General features: G+C 41.4%; 1 protein-coding gene across 6 annotated transcripts in view; it reads right to left on the bottom strand.

The window, feature by feature from the left end:
• The window catches only part of ARHGAP26 (Rho GTPase activating protein 26), a 466,314-nt gene that overhangs the window by 284,783 nt on the left and 160,306 nt on the right, over positions 1-21,225 (bottom strand). For all 6 annotated transcript variants that reach the window (XM_043465131.1, XM_043465127.1, XM_043465128.1 and 3 more), the window contains exon 11: positions 4,404-4,482. In XM_043465131.1, coding sequence (XP_043321066.1) covers positions 4,404-4,482 — 79 coding nt within the window. The remainder of the gene's footprint in view (positions 1-4,403; positions 4,483-21,225) is intronic.

The raw sequence follows: 21,225 nt of genomic DNA on the forward strand, positions 1-21,225 counted from the left end.
AAGTATCAAAGAACAAGCTCTCTGAATAGAAAATTTAATGGAATATAGATATCAGAGTTGGATAAACTGTGTCATTTTTGCCTATTTCATGTATGTCTACCACCCTTCTTCATAACAGTGCTTTGATTTACCCCAGGGGAAGCCAACCTTCCCTCACCATTTATACAGTTCTCATGCAATGGGAAGGTGAGCCACACTGTCAATTCACCTGTTCCATGCTCTGGTCCAAGTATTTAGCCCACTAAGATTCAAACATGGGACTTCCCGGGAATTATTAAGCAAAGCTCTCCTTCTACCAGACTTACAGATCAGGGATTTCAGCCCACGACTTGAAATTTGGCCTTCTACTTGTTTTTTATAAATAAACTTTTATTGAAATGCAGCCACATGCATTTATTTACATATTGTCTATGGCTGCTTTTGAGCTCCAACAGCAAAACTGAGTAGCTGCAATAGTGACCCCTATAGCCTCCAAAGCCTAAAATATTTATTAATACTATCTAGCCCATTACAGAAAAAGTTTCCTCTCTCCTGTTCTTGATAATAACATGTAAGCAGGAACATCCAGAAAGCATATCAGCACTACATAAAAAGAACCTCTTGGAAATGAAGCCAGTACAAAAGAAGAAACTGACTCCAAATATTATGGAAGCCCCTGGATTCAGATGGGCCAGAGCTATTATACCCCAAGATTTTTCAGTTATGTAAGCCAATAAATTCAGATTTTTCTCTGAAAAGTTTAAATTGGCTTTCCTTCATCTGAATTAGAATTCATTACATAAATTAAAAATCATAATGCTCATTATTGAAACACAACTCTAATTTCTTTCTCCATTATATATCCATCAATAACATAAAGACATTCGACTTTTCTTTAGACCAGCATGTTATTGGTTGGTAGAAACTGTAATTTATTTAACAATTAGCTAAAACATTGTTTAAAAAAAAATAAAATTGACTCGGAGTTAAAAAAGGTGTTACTGAACGATGAAAGAACAAAAAGATGGAAACCAAGATTATCAACCCCTTCAATAAAAAAAACCAAACACCAACTCTGAGTAATCAATTATAGAACCGAGCTCTAAGTATAAAAACTAAACATAGGTGCTGTTATTAACATCTCCCTGAAGTAAAGGAAATATTTGAAGATCAACTAGAGAAAAAGGTTTCTGCTCCTTTACCAAAGCCAAAATTCCCAAGGGGACAGACCTAACTAATTATGGAGATGGTGATTAAAGCAGAGCTGCTAATTGTCTACTGGGTATATAGCTCCTGTAATGCTCCCCAGAGGCTCTCAGCAATGGGAGACAAAATTAGGCTTAATATTCTTGCCAATTAAACTGTCATCACATGCCTGCATTTATGTGTCTCTTCAGGAAACTTAAAAGCACACAGAGGTGTGGTTTTCAATGCAAGCTATATGTTACTGAGAGGAAATAAATTTATATTATATTTGGAAAACAATTATTTTGTGCTTAAGCTTGTTTTACTATGCATATTCTGGAGCAAGGAGATGTGTCTCTCAGAAGCACACAACCAGCAGAGGCCAGATGTTCATCTACGGGGAAACTAAGGTGGTTTATGAGAAAACCAAGTATACGCAGACAGAGAACAAACACCAAAGGGTGGGAGAGGGAGGTGGGGAGACTTAAAATGCAGTGCGTGAAGCAATTTAAGAACTCCAGCTTATTGGAGGGAACACACACAAACACACACACACACACATATCTACCCACCCCAAAGTGGGTTTTTTGTTCATACAAAGAATAGTATGCCTCGACAGGATTTTTCTTCCTGGGTATTTCCTGCCCTATGAGTTAAGAATCATTCAAGAGAGTCACAGAAAGTAATGTAAAAATTAACTGTGTAAGGATTCTTAGAAGGCAATTTGACATTTTATCTCTATTAAAAATGAAAACCAAAGACATTTAGGGCTAGATACAGGTTCTAATGCTAGCTTTGCACTGTGGTGGAAACTGTTAACCACCCCACAGTTTCTGTCCTTCCTCCTTGAAGTGGTAAGATCTCCTGGGCACTGGCTGGAGCCATGGCTGCCTATGTTTTCTCATGCTCCTTTGTAGATCAATGTGGCCATATAATTATTTGGGGGGCAGTGGAAGCGGGGTATGCATCTTCTGGATCCTAGATGCTCTCATCTCCATTATCTGGCTGAAAAATGGAAATGAATGGAACATGGAAAGCCATGGATTGAGGATGGCACTGATACCAACCAGGATTCATAGCCTTTCCCAATCAATAGAAATTGATTAGAGGCCAGACAAGAAACTCACGCAAGGTTTTATGGGCCCCAGTGCAGCTAGCAGGGGAACAAGAACAAGTAACAGCTTCCCTTACTTGCTCCCTGAGGAGGTGGGAGATTGCTCCTTATATGCAGTGAGGGTAAAGGTAAAGGTGCATTTAGGGATTGGGCTGGAGGGGTGGTTTAGGTGGTTCTCTCACCCCTTAGGTGGTAGTGTGTGCAGGGGGCATGCCCTGCTTTTGCTCCCAAATCCCTGCTTTTGCTAGTTGCTCTTCAAAAGTTGCAGTTAGGTCTTCTGGTCTGTTTGTATCTTTTGTCCAGAATCTGCCCCAACTGAGCCAGTACTCAGTTATTTTTAGTCCCTTATAGTTTCTTTGTATTCTGTTGTTGGAGGACAGGTTTGTCCAGGTGCAAGCATTGCAGCAAAAGGTCCCAGGTCCTAGTCTGTCTCAGCAAAATGACCCTGTCAGGCATAGACTGCTCACTTCTGAGCTCCGTGAGAGAAATAAACTTCTATTTTATTTAAGCTTTTGCACTTTGAAGTCTCTTTGCTATTGCAACCTAGCCTGTGCCCTACAAATATAGCCACTTACTATCTGTACAACTTGGGGTAAGTTATTTAATCTCTTCTAAGCCTCAGTTTCCTCATCTGTGAAATCAAATCATAACATTTAGTTTGTTAGGTACTAAGAAGAATAAATGGGTTAAGAGATGCTATGTGCCAAATCTGTGCCTTACGGATATACACACACAGAAGCTCAATTAATGGTAGGTGATGAAGACTACTTAGGAAACTGCTCTGAAAAGCCTGTGATATCAAGCACCTATTGTGCTCACAAAGCCCTGAAGGTAGAAATGTGTATCTGCTTTTGAGAGAGCCATCAAAAGTTATCAGTAACAAAGTATTCAGGGAAAATCAGGGATATCCTGTATCTTAGTCCAGTAGAAGAACTAAGATATGTTTATTTAATTAACTAGGTTTAGCAAACTGCACCTAAATCTTTAAACAGTGCTTCAAATCTTGCTCTGTATTATTAAATGTGCTACAAATACTAGTTATTTGTCTATGTTGACTATAATGAGTTCCATGTTTGGACACAAAATACCTCAGTAGAAAATGACATTAATCAATACAGATCACCTAATCAGAGCAGGCTGAGAAAGAGACACACAAATGAACTGGAATCATCTATATTGCACACCCCATGTGACGCACAGTTCTATAGTCAATGGAGGCTATGCCTGCCTCATGTCCCTTGCACATATTTCCCTTTTTTGACAGTGCCTTTGTATGTGATAATTATTGGCCCAATTACTGGCCCTCTGACAGTGTGGATTCTTTTTATCTCTTACAGGTGGGACATGGTTAGACCATACTCTTACAACTTCTGTAACCTTGAGATTTGCTGAGTACTGGAGCTGAGATCCTTGGCCCCAAGTTAAGATGACTACTCTGACTCTCGGGACTTCCCCAAGGTTCTTCCGTGGGTTTTACATGTCACAAGATGCAGGAAAACCACAAGATTACATCACCCATCACAGGAGACAAGCACCTCTGAAACGGGAGGATGGATCACATTTTAGGCTTAAATCCTTTCGTGGACCCTGGTAATCTCATCAGTTATAGTGGGATGTGAGCCAAGTATAGCAATGGGAAGCTGAACCAGAGGGTGATGACAAGATTCTGCATCATCTGTACACACTTTTATCATCATTTAATCTATTAAAATGGATCTGAAGTAATGCTCTGCACTGCACTTTGTGGAGGTTATCAATGAGTATTCTGTAAGTCAGACTGATGGTGCCTCCCTCTAAAAGTCCTCTGGGCGTTACAACTGCCTTGGTGAAGGGTGGGGGTGGTCTCTGGTCTGATGTGGACCATGTGGTCTGATGTGGTCTGATACAGGACCCATACCTTAGACTGACAGGCCAAAGCTCCAGAACTGCATTCACACAAAAGCACTATCAATATCCAGGAACATTAGTCCAGGAATAAAAAACAATAAAAATAAAAAGCCCCTCTGGTATACTGGTCTCGCGAGCCCAAGGTTTTATTTAGAGCAAAAGCAAAAATTGCTGCACTAAGGAAGCAAAACAACTCGAGACCTTTATTCTTGCTCTACTTCCCTGAATTGTTACTTACAGGTTCCCTGCCATCCATGGCTTCCATCCAGAGCCTTCGGTCCTCTTCAGACAATGCCTGCATGGTGATAACCCCGGGCCTACGGAGAAACAAGGACATGTAAACCCAGTGCCACAGACGAAGGTGAGTCTTAAAGAAACACCCACGGAACCGAGTGAAAAGCTACCAGGGTTAATGGCATGCAGAGAGAGAGGCACCCCTCAGCTCTTTAGAGCCACCTTCTAGTGTCAGAAAGCAAAGCCATCACCCCAAATCCCTCTCAACCCACTTCCCTCAGGAAGGTGGCAGGAAACACAGAAGACAGGACTACACATACAGCTAAGTACACAGAGGAGTCAAGTGATTCCCTTCGGCCTTGTTTGTTCTTTGAGATCATATTCGTTCCTCTCCCCCAAAATGCTACCAGAGTGCTTGACTCCAAGTAGGGGTACAATAAACATGTGCTAAAGTGAAGACAGGGCTTCCCTGGTGGCTTAGTGGTAATAAATCTACCTGCCAATGCAGGAGACTTGGGTTTGATCCCTGGGTCAGGAAGATTCCCTGGAGAACAGAATGACAACCCACTCCAGTATTCTTGCCTAGGAAAGTCCATGAACAGAAGAGCCTGGCGGGCTACAGTCCATGGGGTCGCAAAAGAGTTGGACACGATTTAGCGACTAACCAACAACAAAAACTGAAGAGAATTATTGGACTCAATAAAAAGAGATGGAACATACAAGTGGAGGGATCCTGGTCTAATATCTAGTCCAATGCTTCTAAAATGCTTTTGACATGAAAAGTTTTATGGGGTAATGGGCATTATACTTATAACTATATTAAATATACACACTAGTTTTAAATGAATCTTTAGCACAGCAGGAACTAAGTTCTTTATATGCATTAGCTCTTTTCACTCTTTGCCTGAAATATTCTTGCTCTTTCAAACTGAGCAAAGACCCTCGAGAAAGCATGCACACGATATCGAATATGTTTGTTGTGTACCCCTAACAGATGTCACACAAGAGAGGTGCACCACAAAAAGGAACTTGGGAGAAGGGACTACAAGCCCTCTATGCTCATTAAGACAGGAATTCTTGACTTAGGGTCCAAGGAAGGGCCCCAAAGAGTCTATGAGCCACCCTCCCTCCTCCAAATGTTTGTGCCTTTTTTTTGGACAAATAATTCAAACTGCCTATCAGATTATGAAAGGAGACTGCAACCCACAAAAAGTTAAGAATTAATGACTCAAATCATCTTTAAAGTTTGAGAAAGTCTAAAAGGAAGGCAGAGATCCACTGAGCAAGAATTAAGTCTGCAGCACTGCTCAGGATCACAGAAGGTACAGTGGACACACACACGAACTCCATGATGCCTTGCACAGCACAAGTCTGGGCCCATAAACACCTAAGCCTATTTATTCAATCCACTTATAGTCGCTGTTCTAGCTGCTCCTGGCTTATTTTCACAGTTTCAATAAACATGCTAGGTCTACTTATATTGAAGATATTTTAAATATCACATTTGTTTTCATTCATCCTTCCTCAACATCTCCAAAGGAAAAAAGTTCTCAAAGATGGAAGCATGGAGGCTTCCCTGGTGGCTCAGAGGTAAAGAATCTGCCTACAAATGCAGGAGACATGGGCTGTATCTCTGATCCGGGAAGATCCCATATGCCATGCAGCAACTGAGTCCACGCACCACAACTATGGTTGTGCTCTAGAACCAGTGAGCTGCCACTACCAAGCCCACATGCAACAACTACTGAAGCCTGCGTGCCTAGAGACTGTGCTCAGTAACAAGAGAAGCCACCACAATGAGGAGCCCATGCATTGCAACTAGAGAGTAGCCCCACTCTCTGCAATCAGAGAAAAGCCCACACAGCAATGAAGACCTAGTGTACGCACACGCGCACACACACACACACACAAACAACGTATCTAGGGGAGGCTGGGAATGAGGGGCACTGAGGAGGGAGTGTGAGTGTGGGAGGTGGTGAACGAGAGGGTGGGGGCAGGGAGAGGAAAAAAGACCAGGAGGGAGTAGCAGCGGTGGGAGAACGGGGTGTGTGTAGGTGGCTGGGGATAAGCAGGTGGATGACAGACAGGTGATGGGACAGAGGGCGGTCACTCTCGTGAAGCTCACACTGGGTGCTAGTACCTAGACCCAATGACTCAAAAGGGACAGTGATTCCCTGCACAGGCCAGAGAACTCCTCCTCCTTGTCCCACCACTGTCAGCCCATCTAGAGTGCCTGACCTGCTGGGTATCTGCAGCCTGCTGGCAGCTGTAGCCCTGTGGCTGGGGGCTTGGTGGACTGATTCTACTCCCGGTTTAAAGCCACACACAAACCTTTAATAGCTTTGAGATGAAAAGTCTACGAAAAGTCTCTCCAGTCCCTGAGCCTGAAACTCTTTTTTGAGTGTTTCTCTCAGTGTTGTTGTGCCTGGACATCAGCCATCCCCTTAGCGTAGAGGTACCCAGCCCGGCGCTGCCTCACTCAACCTGAACTTCTGTGCTGTGCCTGAGAACTTGAATTTTAACCATCTTCTCAGGTGATCCTGAGGCACAGTTAGCTCTGAAGTCCCTCTGCCCACCCAGACACCCTGTTTTTCCTTCATGTTCTCCCCACACTGGAGAGCAAAGACAGCCTACTCTCCACACTGGGGTAAAGCTACTCTCTACACACCGAAGTGTCTCAGTTCATTTCCTGCTAGGTGTTCATCAGCAAACAGTGAAACCACAATAGCTTCCTAGCAGATCAAGATGTCAGGGACCTCGCAGATGTCACATCAACTTCATGGCAAACAGTGTGAAATTTCCACCCAGTCACAAAGAGGAAGTTCAAACAAACTCAGAGGCTATTAAGGGTGGGCCACTTGGCATTAGTAACCAGGAAAGTCAACAAGATTTGTTTTTATTTCACGAAGAAATATCAAAAGATAAATTCTTTTCCACGTGTGATCTTATTCTCCTTTTTTTTTTTTTTGGAGGGATGGGGTGATAGAGAACTGAATGGATTTAACGCACTTGATACTAGTCCTATAACCCCAAGTTCAGAAAACTTTCTCTCAGCCTCATGTATGTTAACATCTGGATCATAGTATTATACTATCGTTTCCAGACATCTAGAAAACACTCACTTGGCTTCAAGTTTTCTTTTCCCTTATTACAATTTAAACCACATAAATCTCTTATGTCTGTAATTCTTAGAACCAAGGTAAATGGGTCAACTTTATTTTGGAATCAAGTAGTCACTTCCTTTCCATATTCTATGCCCCTGCTAGCCACCATCCCTCAAAAGCAAAGAAACTGAGCAAAACTCTCAATGATCTTACACATTCCACATCAGTCCCTATAAGACAGTACACTTTCATTCAGGTATCAATTTAGTTCATGTGTGAAATGCATCTGGCTTTTCATAACAAAAGTGGAAAGACAAAGAGGGAAAGAGACAGAGGACTCATGAGGTAGGAGTGTGGAATGAGGGGAAAAAAAAATATGACACAATAAAAGGAAAACCAAATAAATGATCAGAGCTATTTTCAGCTCTGCAAATAACTGTGGTCCTCAGAAACAGAGAACAAACTAGTAGGTACCAGAGGGGAGAAGAGTGAGAGGAGGGACAAAACAGGTGAAGGGAATTAAGATGTACAAGTGATCAAATAAGTCATAGAGATGTTATATATAGCACCAGGAATATAGTCAATATTTCATAATAACTTTGTATGGTGTGTAGCCTATAAAAAAATCACTGTGTTGTACACCTGAAACTAGTATTTTAAGTCAATTATACAACAATTAAAAAAAGAACTGTGACCCCCATCAAACAATAATAATAAAACTACAATAATAATAACCCAACTCTGTGTGCCAGATAGTGTGTTAAGCACTATACAGTAATTAATTCATTTCATCTTCACAACTACATCATGAGGGAGGGATATTCTCATTATCCCATTTAGCAGCTGAGAAAACCAAGGCACAAATAGGTTAAGCATTTTGTCCCCAGTTACAGAGCCAGGAACCAAACCACACAGTCTAATGCTTTGCCCTCAAGCACAAAGCTGTGGGAAACATGTAGATCCTGCAGCTGCCAGAGAGCTTCTGTTGGCCATCAGAAGGGACTAAACCCTCCTGCAAGGCCTTTAGTGAGCTCCTGCCTAGGATCAAATGAGGTCGAATGATTAAGAGCTCTGTGAAACCTAAAGTGCTTTATATATATGAGGGCTCAGAACACCACTCTAGGCAGTCAGTTCAAAAACAGGAATCCAATAATGACCAGTGTGACTGTGGTTTACATTCTATGGCAATGGGTCTCCACGTTTTCTTCTGCCTAAAAATATCCAAGAAATGGAAAGGCAATAAGTTGCATGTTTTGCAGAAGAACACAAAAAGCACTAATCATAAAAAATAAGGATAAATTTGAACTTCACCAAAATAAAAGAATGTCCAGTTATCAAAAGATACTAAGAGAGTCAAAAGATACTATTAGGAGAGTAAGAGGTGTTTGTAATTTTTCTCTCTAATGAGACAAACATCGAGAATATGCAAAGAATGTCAACAAATAAGAAAAAAAAAAGAACAACCCAATTAATAAAATGGATGAAAGACCTTCATAAAACAGGACACACAAATGGCCACAAACATAAGAAACAGAAGGGAACGTGATGACATATCAGGGAAATGTAATTAAGACCACAATGAAATAAACACCCTTCTGAATGGAAAGCATTCAAAAGACCACCAATAACAAGCACTGGCAAGAATGCAGAGTTCCTGGAACTCTGCACTGGAACATACACTGCTGGTGGGAGAGTATAGTGATAAAACCACTTTGGAAATATCTATTAAAATTAAACCTATGCCTTATGATCTAGCAATTCTTCCTCTAGACATATATCCGAGAGAAATGAGCACATGTCTACCAAAAAATACATTTGAGAATACTCAGGTTTATTCATAATGGCCAGGTTTTGCAAAGAAGACAAATATCCATTCACAAGACAATAAGTTGTTGTATATTTAAAACAACGGAACACCACAAACAATAAAAAATACCAACTACTGTTAACATGCAAAAACATGAATAAATCTCATAGAAATAATAATGAGGGAAAGAAGCCAGATACAAAAGACTACCAACAGTGGGATTTCATTTATAGAATGTTCAAATTCTTGCAAAAGTCATCTGTGCTGATAGAAACCAGAACAGTGATTTTGTCTTGGAAAAGAAATATGGGCAGTGATTGGGAAGGTGCCCAAGAAAATCTGCCAGATTGACAGAAATGTTCTATAACTTGACCTAGGTCGTCACACAGGTATGTGGGAGGATGTGTCTGTATGTGCACAGTCATTAAGATATAGACTTAAGATTTATCCATTTTATTAATCAATAAAAAAATGTTTTTAAATACCCATGATATACCACCTGTCATCTAAGCTTACTTGTCGTTCTGACTTTAGTACTTCCTAGCAGACAAGTAATTGAATGACTCTATGTTATTCTTTAAAAAGCAGACAATAAGAGTACCTACCTCATGGGGTAGTTGTGAAGGCTAAGTGAACTATGTATAAGGCATTTCAAAATGTCAGACACAAAATAAGTGCTCCCAAAATTAGTTGTTATCACAGGAGCAAATGAGCAGCAGGTCAGTGAAGGGAACAGATGACAAATGTTGGGTAGTGTCCAAATTACGGAAGGAGAAGGGCAGATTAAAAAGGGAAAGAAAGAGTCACACACAAGATCCCCACCCCCCAAACACTGTCACACACCACTGAAAAATCACACCTCTACCACAAAGCAAGCCAGGCCAAGGGCTGACATACAGTCTCTGAGATCACGGCCATTTCCTTTTTCCTCCTGAGTAAAACATCAAAGTGGCCTACTTCCCCCTTTTGGAATTAATGTCTGATCATTGATAAGGGGTCTTCAGCAAATCCTAGAAAACCTGCCAGAGTGTTCCCACTACCCACCAAAGGAGAGAAGGAACAAATGATTTACAATCCTTTCTAGAGCTCAATCCTAAAATTCTACTTCAAATATAGTACCTCCTGTTCACTCTGAACAAGTCCTTGGTTGGTGCTCTATCTGGATCCTCTTGAGACGCATGAATAAGGATCTGCAATTTTCTAAGCACCTTGCCTCTCACACTACTGGGGTGATGCAGAAAACAGTTATTCACCTATCAAAAGGCAAACTGCTACCCACCACCTTATCTCCTTTCAACTCTGGTCTCCACAAAGGGTTCACGTAAAGTAATATATGATTTATTAGCACATCCAGGAACCTGGGACCACTCACGTCAGCTCACAGCCTTCTCACCAGCCAGGAGCAAGCAGAATCACAACCAGCCCTGATTCCAGGGTTGCTTGACAGCCCTCCTACTCTAATCTTATTCCTGAATCTGAGTCAACAATGGTGATCTCAATGGCTTGGCAATTCACCCACTTCCTACTGGACCAGGAAATGCTATTACTAACTCACTCCACCCCACTGAAACACACTCAGAATCTAACAGTACTTTTCTTTTATACTGACCTCCAAAGATCTAGGGCTTACTCATTCATAACACTATAAATCTTCTGCTGGCAAGAGTTCATTCCCCAGGTTCTATTCACAGTACTGCACATATAAGGGTTAAATTCCGAGTAAAAGAAGGACTGTGGCATCCACAGAAACACGTTCTCACAGCCTGTGCACAAAACCTGCCTCACTGTTCTTAGATAGGAAGACAGAGGAAAACGATGAAGGTCTAGAGAATAGGTTGTCAGCCACAGGTAAAGAGAGACACATGAGTGCCAAAGGAAGTGGTCCTTTGCTTTTAAAGTGCTACTGGCAAAACTGACCCTTAACTGTTCCTTGGCAATTACAAGCATGCAAGGTTTCAGCAGATCTTCATGTTACCAAACAAATGGCAGATCTTCAGTACACAAACCTATGGACAAAGCAGAATAATCCTGGAGAATGACATCTCTTCCGTGTGTATGTGAGATTACAGAGTCAAATATCTACAGAGACCAGGCAAGTAAACAAAATGAGGAAAACTGGATAAGATTCTTCCCTGCCCCAAGGAAAACAGGTGTGGTCTCATTTACCTTAAAATGTGCAGCTCATTATTTTTTCTTTTGCACTTTTGCTTTCTGATAAAGTCACAGAAACAAAAGGGGTTTTCCTCTATGGGAAAAACAACAGTACAAGTGGAAGGCGAAATGGCAGCTGGCCCCTGTCATCACGGTGGGGGACATCAGGGCATGGTCGAGACTGTCGCAAGGTAGAAAGCACGTGCCCCACCGAAAGGAGGCATCTGCCATCCAGCTCTATAGACAGCTGGCCCGCGGCAAGTCAGGTCAGTGTTCACAGATCTTTCCCACTTTAAAACGTTGCCTCAAGCACTATTCAAGCCAAACTGAACATCTGTGGGCTGCCAGCCTACGATTCCGGGGTCTGTGTTGGTCCTTCTCTGCCTCTCCCTACCTGAGCTCCATCCCAAGGTATCACTACATGTTACAATGTCATCTGGTGCACTGGGACTAACAACGATGTTAGTCTGCATTCTTGATGTGCCTCACAGTGCAACTGAGCAGAGTCTTTCCAGTTCATTAACGAAAGGGGAACTTGGGATACTTGCCCATTTTTTTCCAATATTGAGGACTCAGAGTCATTACAGAAGGGCAACATTCATCTCCTATATTCATCTACCATTCAGAACCTTATGAATCTGTACAATTTGCATGTTCTGAGATAAATAACCATTGGCGGTCCTTGTGCATTATATATGCTTGCACATGAGAAAAATACACATGCCACAGTAACCTGCAGTGGGCTACAGGTGAGAAAAAGACAGACCTGAGAGAGAAAAGAGACATTGCAAACAGTGGCCCACCAACTGCAGCTAAGGTTTATTGAGTGTTTATTATGGGCCAAGCACTGGGCTAAGGATGTGGCTAGCATTATCATTTGTTCCTCGCAATGAAGTAGGTACTTTCATTATACTTCTTTTAAAAAACTGAGGCTCATAAATGACTTGCACAATCTTCAACTGGTAGGCAATAGCAAAGCCTCAACTGGAACCCAGTCTGCCTGACTCTAAAGCAAGGCCCATACGCTAAGCACAACACTGTACTGCCCACACCCCAAGCAGGGAGCATCTGTGCCCTGGGATCCAAGGTGACCATTTCCTTATGAGGATGGAGGGAAGGGGGAGAAGGCACTTCTTTCTTTCTCTCTCTCTCTGGAGAAAGGAAACGGGAGAAGGAGGAAAGGACTTCCTCTACACCTCCCCCCACCCCCTCACACACAAATACACATACAGCTCTTGAGAAATTTTCAGAAGCAGGTTTCTAATCAATTATTTAGAAAGGATATGATCCTAATGAGTGAATGAATCATAACCTTCTATAGCCTATAGCACTGAGCTCCTGGGAGGAGAGGTCCTAAAATAATCATGACTATAGCAAAGATAACAGTCTAAAGAGGAATACTGCCAATCGCTTCAGATAATTTCCTTACATTTTTACTTTAAAGGAGAATGAAGTCATGAAACATCAGGAAGCCCAGACAGAGACATCTTTGGCGCAGTAAGTTACATGGTCTTTAACGAAACATACTGACTGAGTGCCAGTTATGCGCCACAGGCACCAAGGACTGAACAGTAAGCAGATTTCAACACACACCACCAGAAGAAAGCATTATGCATTGCCAGGACAAGTAACCCTCGCGGGGAATGCAAACACTTGTTATTTTGATAACAACCTACGAAAAAATATTCTAATTCTAAAAATCTTCTAGGTCATTTATCAATCCTTCTTAGTATTCTATCTCATGATGAACAGACATGCAGGTAAGTGGAGTTTACACATTGAATTGTCTCCTTTCTTCAGACTCATATAATAGCAAAATTTTGGTTTTGATTTTTAAAAACTAAACTAATTTTATACCTAGAAATTAGCAAATAAACTGATATATTCAACCAATAAAATTCCAAATTTCACAATGTAAAGAACAGAAACAGGATTAAGTAATAGAAATAAAATAAATATGGTTGCCTTATTTCACACCACAGTCCATTAACCAGCACATCCCACTCTTACTTAAACCAGAATCAAACAGCAAATACTCTCATTTAACCATTTAACTTTTTAAAAAGGAAAAGAAAAAAAAAATCCAGCAATTTAAAAAATACACGAAGACTAAAGAGTCTAAGAACTTCTCAACTAGCTTATTTTATGGAACCGTCAAGGAGCAATTCAGAAACTACAATATTTCTCCCCACTCTACCCCCACCCAAATCATGGAAGTCAGAGCAGGAGAACACCCTGAGGAAGGAAAAAGCCATTTCCTCCCCAAAATGTCAACGGCATTGAGACCAGCACTCTAACCAACCAGCAGGAAGGCAAAATCAAATATTATTGAAACAAGGGGTGAGAAGGGGAGGGGAGGGGAAGTTTGAAACCAGGAAAAATGGATTCATCTGCTGCAGAAGATAAAGGCAGACTGCACCAAGAGGGAAAAGCAGAAATGCCTGGTTCTCAGCACACACTGGACAGTCCCAATCACTCATCTGTTTTTATCACCAGCCTCGAATAAGCTGTCCCTGAAGCAAAGAGCCTGACACTTGAGAAAGTACTTCTTTACCGTAGTTCAGAAAGTACGGTAAAATGCAATGTTTAAACAGAGGCTGCACTAACTGAGCATGCTTGCTTCTGCAGGAAAGTGGGTATGAAGTGATCCATCATAGAAGGGTGGGAAGGAAGGAATTTCTAGGGAAAGAATGAGTCATTTAGAATGCCTTTCCTTTAAGAGGTAATATTCACATGATGGTTTCTTCTACAGAAACACACGTCACACACACCACTGACTACTAAATGTCAGTGTAGTAAGGACAGCTAATTTTCCACTAGACCAGCTAACAGTTATAATACGCATACAACACTGCCATCTAGAGGCTGAGCACTGAAACAAAGTTTGTTACATAAGATGATCCTTTTTGGAAAGCAGTCTTAAACTCGCAAAACATCACAAAGACACACAAACAAATGCATGCACACACACCACATACCAAACTAGAAGAGTATTATTTTAACTTAAAAGTAGTATGATATGGTTTCCTTTTGAGAGCATAAATTGGAAGGAGAGGCTTAAACCTTTTATCTTGTATAGGAAATATATATAAATAATAGATTATCACACATAGTTTGAAAAAAGATTCTTCCTCCTGTACACAGATACCCTTAAAGCACCTGTATTCACTCTCAACTTATAGATGACTTGAAAAGTCGCAACACTAGGGAAAAGGTGTGCCATCAAAATGAAACAGGCTCAAAGAAATTCCTTCCAACACTAAGGTACACAGTAAGAACAATGAAGTCTCAGGTTTTAGGATAGAGAGCAAACTTCAAAGAAAGAACCTCTTCCAACCAAGAACTACATCAGGGAAGAATATTACAGTATTCCATTTTCAAAATAATCTTGCAAGGTAGGTATGATTAGCCCCATCTTACAGAAGTGGTTAATCCACTGGTCCAGACTCACACAACCAGAAAGAGGCAGATCCCAAATTCAAACTGAGGGCTGCTTCGACCTTTTACCTGCATCATGCAGCCTTCTATAAAAATATACTAAGGGTGGTGACTTATTGGAGGGTTGGGGTAGATTATTCAGATCTTCCATTAATCTTTCTAGCTGTCACTATTCTTTCTTTAACCAATTTCCCATTTTTCTGGCTTTTTGTCCTACCTATGCAGAAATGGAGATTATGTTTAAACTTGCCCAAGCTTCAGTTTAAATATCAACTAACATGATTCAGTTCCCATAATCTCTTAAACAGTAATTCACCAAAGTCCCAAAGGAAAGAACAAAATAATCTAACTCAGAAAGTGCATTACTATAAAAAACAAAATTGAACTACAAGCACACAGTGCTGTACTAAAAGCTGAATGAAGTAATGTTATTCTGCCTCTGGGAGCAAATTACCTGAGACAGATATTTAGAATTGAACAGAGTTATATAAAACATAACTAATTGAACAACTAACCAATACAAAGGAAAGCCCGTACGATGTGCAAACACCCCGTACATGGTGGATCATGAGGATAGAGTTCACAGTGGGTGTGACATGCCAGGCTAGGACTGGTTCACAGGAAAGCTGTCTCTCTCTACCTATTCATGGAAAGCTCACAGAAGGAGGACTTTGAATGTGGTTTGCAAGAAAAATCAGATGATGACTCTTAAGAAGGAAAGTCCAATAGATTCATACTGTTTCATTAAACTTTGTATCTCCATGGTCAGTACAGTCTCCAGCCATTAGTTATGGCTAATAAATTAGGAAGGGGAGAGGGAGAATAGAAGAAATGAAAATTCAAAGCATTCTAATTATGCCATCACTCTCTGTAAGACTGGAAAGGTGAAGTCCCCCTGTGAGTTACACCTTCCTCATAGCATTTTGATCCTCCAAGTCTGCTGAATACTCAATATACTGGTGTTTATACCTCCAGTTGCATGAATGTGTTTGCCATTCTACAATCAATGCTAAGTAAGACCCATGAAGGCAAGGACTATGCTTGTCTTGGTCCCCATGACACCCCTAGCACCCAGTAACCTTGTGATCCTAATAAGTCCTCCTGTTCTGCCCACCTCTGGAGAGTACCAAAGGTGGGAATGCGGCATGCAACACTCCACACAATATCTTCAAATGTATGGACTTCTGTTCGGGTCAGCTAGTCCTGGAAAACATAAAGCATTCTAATTGTTTCCTTTCCTCCAAGTATAAACACCACTCCTCAAGAGACTACACTGATTCAGTGCATCAAAAGGAAGTCTTTTGTTTCAATTATTTTCCATATGGTTTATGGCTCCTCCTGGAAAACATTTGTGAGAAAATACCCATGTGTCACATACATTTGTGAGACATCTCTTTAAAATAAACAAATGCTGAGATGCTGAGAGATGACTACCACCATGATTCTTCAGCTTAAACAAGTATTTTCCCTACATCTGCTTATTAATTTCCATAAGATGCTGCATGGTAGAGTTAATTATTCAAAGTGACTAAAGACAGACAATGGCAAGTATCATATGCCACTACCCCTAACAGCTGCTTTTAGATGAACTCTCATTTTTTACTCAGGAATTTTACATTAAACTCACTCAAAAAGAGTTAACACAATTCAAAGAAAAAAAATCTATTTTTTATTATATTAACCAATGTAACATATAAACTTTCAAATGTTCAGTTCTACAGCAAGATGATACAAAGGCACCAAAGAATGCTTCTTTATTAAGGTATAAGAAATAATGATTTTTCAAATACTAAGGAAGATAATGTATGTCAAAGGGTGGCTTTGTGAAGTGGGGCTCCTTATCAATGGGATTATTCAAGGAATGTGTACTGGGCCACCCATCTAAAAGGTTGCGGGGGCCTTTCACGGCTGCTTCCTTGAGAGAATCCCTCTTATTCAATACTGTATTGGTTTGCTCCGGCCGCTGTAACAAAGACCCCCAAAGTGAGTGACATGAATAACAGAAATGTATTATGTCACAGAGGCTAGAGGCTAGAAGCTCGAGATCAAAGTGTCAGCAAGTGGGTTCCTTTTGCGGTATGTAAAGGAGAAGCTTTTCCATGCCTTTCTCCTAGCTGCTGGTGGTCTGCTAGGAATCCCCGGCTCGAAGAGACATCACCCTGATCTCTGCCTTCATGTTCACAAGGCATTCTCCCTGTGTACATGTCTGGCTCTGTGTCCCCTTTCTATCAGGACACTAGTCAGACTGAATTAGAGCCCACCCTAATCTAATCACCTCATTCTAACTTGACTACTCTACAAATACTCTGTCTCCAAACAGTTTTTGTTGTCAGGCACTGGAGATCAGAATTTTAGCATTATGAAGTTGTGAGGGTATACAACCTAACCCGTAACAAGTACCTTCTGGGAAAAGAAAATATTCTCTTCAGAGCAAGTTGTGGTAACACCCACAACTACTACAAGCCACACAGATTCTTAGATCTAAGAATTAAAAGTAGCTTTCTGAAATGTATTCACAGTATTAAGGAGGATCTTTGACACAAAAAGTTTAAGAGGTATAAATCTAAATCCCTAAACTCTGAATTAATCCTCAATTTCATTTCCAACTCATTCATGGGTCAGAGTTACAACAGTTCTTCCTAGAGGACAGAAATGTCAGGGATTAATCCCTTTTTGGCAGAATTTGAGGATTAACAAATTGGCAACAATGCACTGGGATACAATGAAAACAATCTACTGACAAATGGCACTAGTGCTTTGATTTCTTACTCATGCCAGTCTCCTTAGGTGAACAGAAATGTAAATCATCAAGAATAAAAGGTAAAAGAGTACAAAAGGTAAAAAGTGTACAAAAGAATAAAAGGTAAAAAGTGTACAAAAAACACACAGCATTCATGGAACACCTACTATGCGCCTCTTTAAACTGTTAGCCATGTGAGGACTTTCTGAAGAGCACAGGGTAGGAAATACGGGAACAGAAGTGTGTGTGAGGCTTTTGCTCAACCACCATTAGTTTACACACCAAGTGCCAATGATGAGAGTGAGAAAGCACTCCTCAGATTTCACAGGCAGCAAGGTGACCGCTCAGCAGCGGCCCCAAGACCCAAGGACAGAGAGCACTGGGCTCACCACTCGAAAACGCTTCTAAAACAGTTCAGCTAACTCCCACCTGAACCTTGGGTAAGACTCACCCTCTAAACTGCAGATTCCTCCTCAGTACCATGAGACGCTTGGAGCACAAGTCTCCCTGGGCTGGGTGAGGATTACATGAAATTACATGAACTGTTCGGCTTCCAGAAAGTCCTCTCTAACTGCTGGTCTCCTCCATAGTTAACTAAAAAACTGGGTTTTATTGTGGGTTTTACTGTTGCTTTATTCCTACTACTCTATATCAGAGACTGGTGATCATCTTTTCTACTAGCTGTATTCTCCTCCATCAAGCTAAGAATTAAGCTCCTTAGTAAAGGAGCCTGAGTTGTTTTGTTTTACTGCTTGTTTTTAACAAGGAAAATGCTTTGGTGCACTCTGAGAACACTATACTAGGATATGCCTGCTGTTTAATACACCAACTGTGAGCAAGAAGAGAGGACAACAGAAGACCTTATTCAAAAAGTGGACTTCAGGGTCCCTCTTGCATAAAGGCGGACTATGTAGATCTGGGGCAGGAACAAGAAGCTGCAGTTCTCACAAGCACCCCTGTGGATGTTGAGAGTGGGTGTTTTTCACCACACAGTAAGAGACACTGGTATCTTCAATTCACAACACTGACCTCCTAGAACATCACTTCCTAAAGGTTACAGTTTCAGCTACACAATGACATGAAATATCAGCACTGAGCCTAAGGGATAAAAGTATTCAATCTTCAAACCCCACAACTTCACATATTCTAAGTCAAATAAGTCACACTTTAGCATGTGTTAATATCTTCATAGAATAAAACATTAATAGCTACTACATAAATGTTAATTGGTGCTACATACTCTGGGAACATTCTAAAACTTCAAGCTGTTAAATATAACCATTCCCTCTTTGACTTTCACATTTCCTAGGTGCTAAACTTGCATTTCACCCCTTTGCTTCTCCAACTCAGCAGGCAGAAGCTAAGAAGTCTGTGGAAGGTTGCAAAGACAGCAGGACAGCTAGCAGCATCCGTGCCTTGCTAAAGCACACTGGTGGAAAAAGAGGGGTGCAGGCGTCTTCCAGAGAACAGGACTCTATGCAGAGTTCCCAGGGATGTCTCCCCTGAGCACATGCAAATGCCTTTCCTCTCACCTCAGTTTCTTCCTGGATGTGGGAGGAAAATGTAGAAAGATGCTAAAGAAAATAGTGCCAGTGGTAACCACATCTTTGAGACCAAAGATGATAACCTGTATAGAAAATGGAGAGAAGCTGGTTCATGGATGTTCTGTGTTCTTTCAGGTGATGGCCAGTCAAGTGCGACCACAAGAGGAGACACAGAAGGGACTCAAGTAAACCAATTTTCTTATATTCAAGGGTGCTGGAAACAGGATGTCTGGAACACCACATAGACCACGTGGGAAAACACCAATATCATCTAGGAGGCAGAAGTGGCCGGAGAGGAGAGTACAGACCCTGACCTTTGTTAGAGTTTCTGCAGCAAAGGCAAGGCAGGGCCACCCAGGTCAACTGTTTAGGACTGGCTAGTTTGAACAACTTCACAAGTGCTAAGCTGTGACAGCAGTCCCTAGGGGCCTGGTTCCTGGCGCTGGATGGTTCAGGCAGAGGAATATTGCCTCCTGGGGTTCTGGGGCCAGTGGAGGCAGCGTGGCTGTGGACCGGGAGTCCACATGTCAGTGGTACTCCCCAGGTTCAGCCCTCAAATGAGTCCAAAAACTGGCCAGCCCTGAACAGGGCAGGCTCTCCCCAGGCAGAACGGCATCACAATACACAGAACATTAAAAACACAAATAATACAACAGAACCCTCTACTCCCTTCCAGCTTATTAAGAGGAGATTCAGAAGCCTTATTCTGAACCACAACTGAAACCTCTCCATGTCACGCCAAGGAAACCAGAGTCGATGACTTAAAAGAAATGGACTTCCCAAATACACTCAGTATGTTGAATGTGACACATTTGCTCTCGGCTTATAACTGGGACGTGCAAAGCTTTTCTGGCCTAACACAGGTGGTAGGAAGTGTTGGCAAGGGTGGAAATGAGATAGAGGAACCATGGTGAGTTTTAATTGCCTAAAAAGCAACTCTTTACAACTTCTGGGAAACTTCTGAAGAAGAAAATGACTCAGCTTCAGAAAGTGTCACTGACCTCATTTCCAAAATAACAAGAGCTGCAATGCAGGGCATGCCCTCGTTCAAGGAACCCTGCATATAGATGAACATCTCTGGGAACTATTCAGCTGACCAGCATCAAACAACAGGGCTCCATTTCCACACAAACACATCCACTAATCCATTTTTCATGGACATCAACAAATAGGAATTCTTATAAATTCCAAACTTTAAGAGAAGAGAGATGCCTACAAGGGCTCAAAGCATCCAGACTTAGGATTTGTTTAAAGTCAAGAATAATCTCAGTTTGTGGTGCACTTTTCGCAATCCCCCTTTGCTACCCCAATTCAACCTACTCCTCCATACAGCCCTTCTCCATTCCCTTCCCCCTCAAAACCTACACACAGCAAACGACTAGGGTACTTGCTTTTCTTTACAAATTGTATTTATTCCTCTGCACTCAGATGCTAGCTTTTGAAATATCAAGTCAGATAACCATGAGGGACATGCTAATTAATAACTAATAACAACTCATTGATGAACACTTATTATTTGCTAGTCTGCCAAGCATTTTATATGCCTTCTCTTCTTGAATCCTAACCATTCCAGGCACTAGGTACTATGACCATCTTCATTTTCCAGAGAAGGAAATCAAGGCCCCTCAAGATTAAGTGACTTGCCCAAAGTCATATGGCTACTAAGCAAAATTTTACTAAGTCAAAATTTAGATCTGGGTTTCCTGACTTGAGAGCCAAAAGTATAATAACTAGACTGCAAATAAGACATGGTTAGTTTCCACAAATATCCAATTTAGACTACATGGGCATGCTCTCTCCATGGGCACGCTATCAGCCTCAGGGGCCACACTGCAGGGACACGTCGCACCACAAGAAGGCATTTCACCCCTGGCAGCACATGGAGCAGCACACGCCAGGTGGTACCCTCGCTCCGGACCCTTTAGAGCTGTCACGAAGTGGCCACAGGTAAACGTCTCAGGGAAGGTAGAAATACTGGCCTGACAAAATGTGTGTAGCTTTTTCTTCTTTTTTTTAATAAAGGGGAGAAATTAAACAGCATG

This window comes from Cervus canadensis, chromosome 4 (genome assembly GCF_019320065.1).
Source record: "Cervus canadensis isolate Bull #8, Minnesota chromosome 4, ASM1932006v1, whole genome shotgun sequence".
Lineage (NCBI taxonomy): Eukaryota > Metazoa > Chordata > Mammalia > Artiodactyla > Cervidae > Cervus > Cervus canadensis.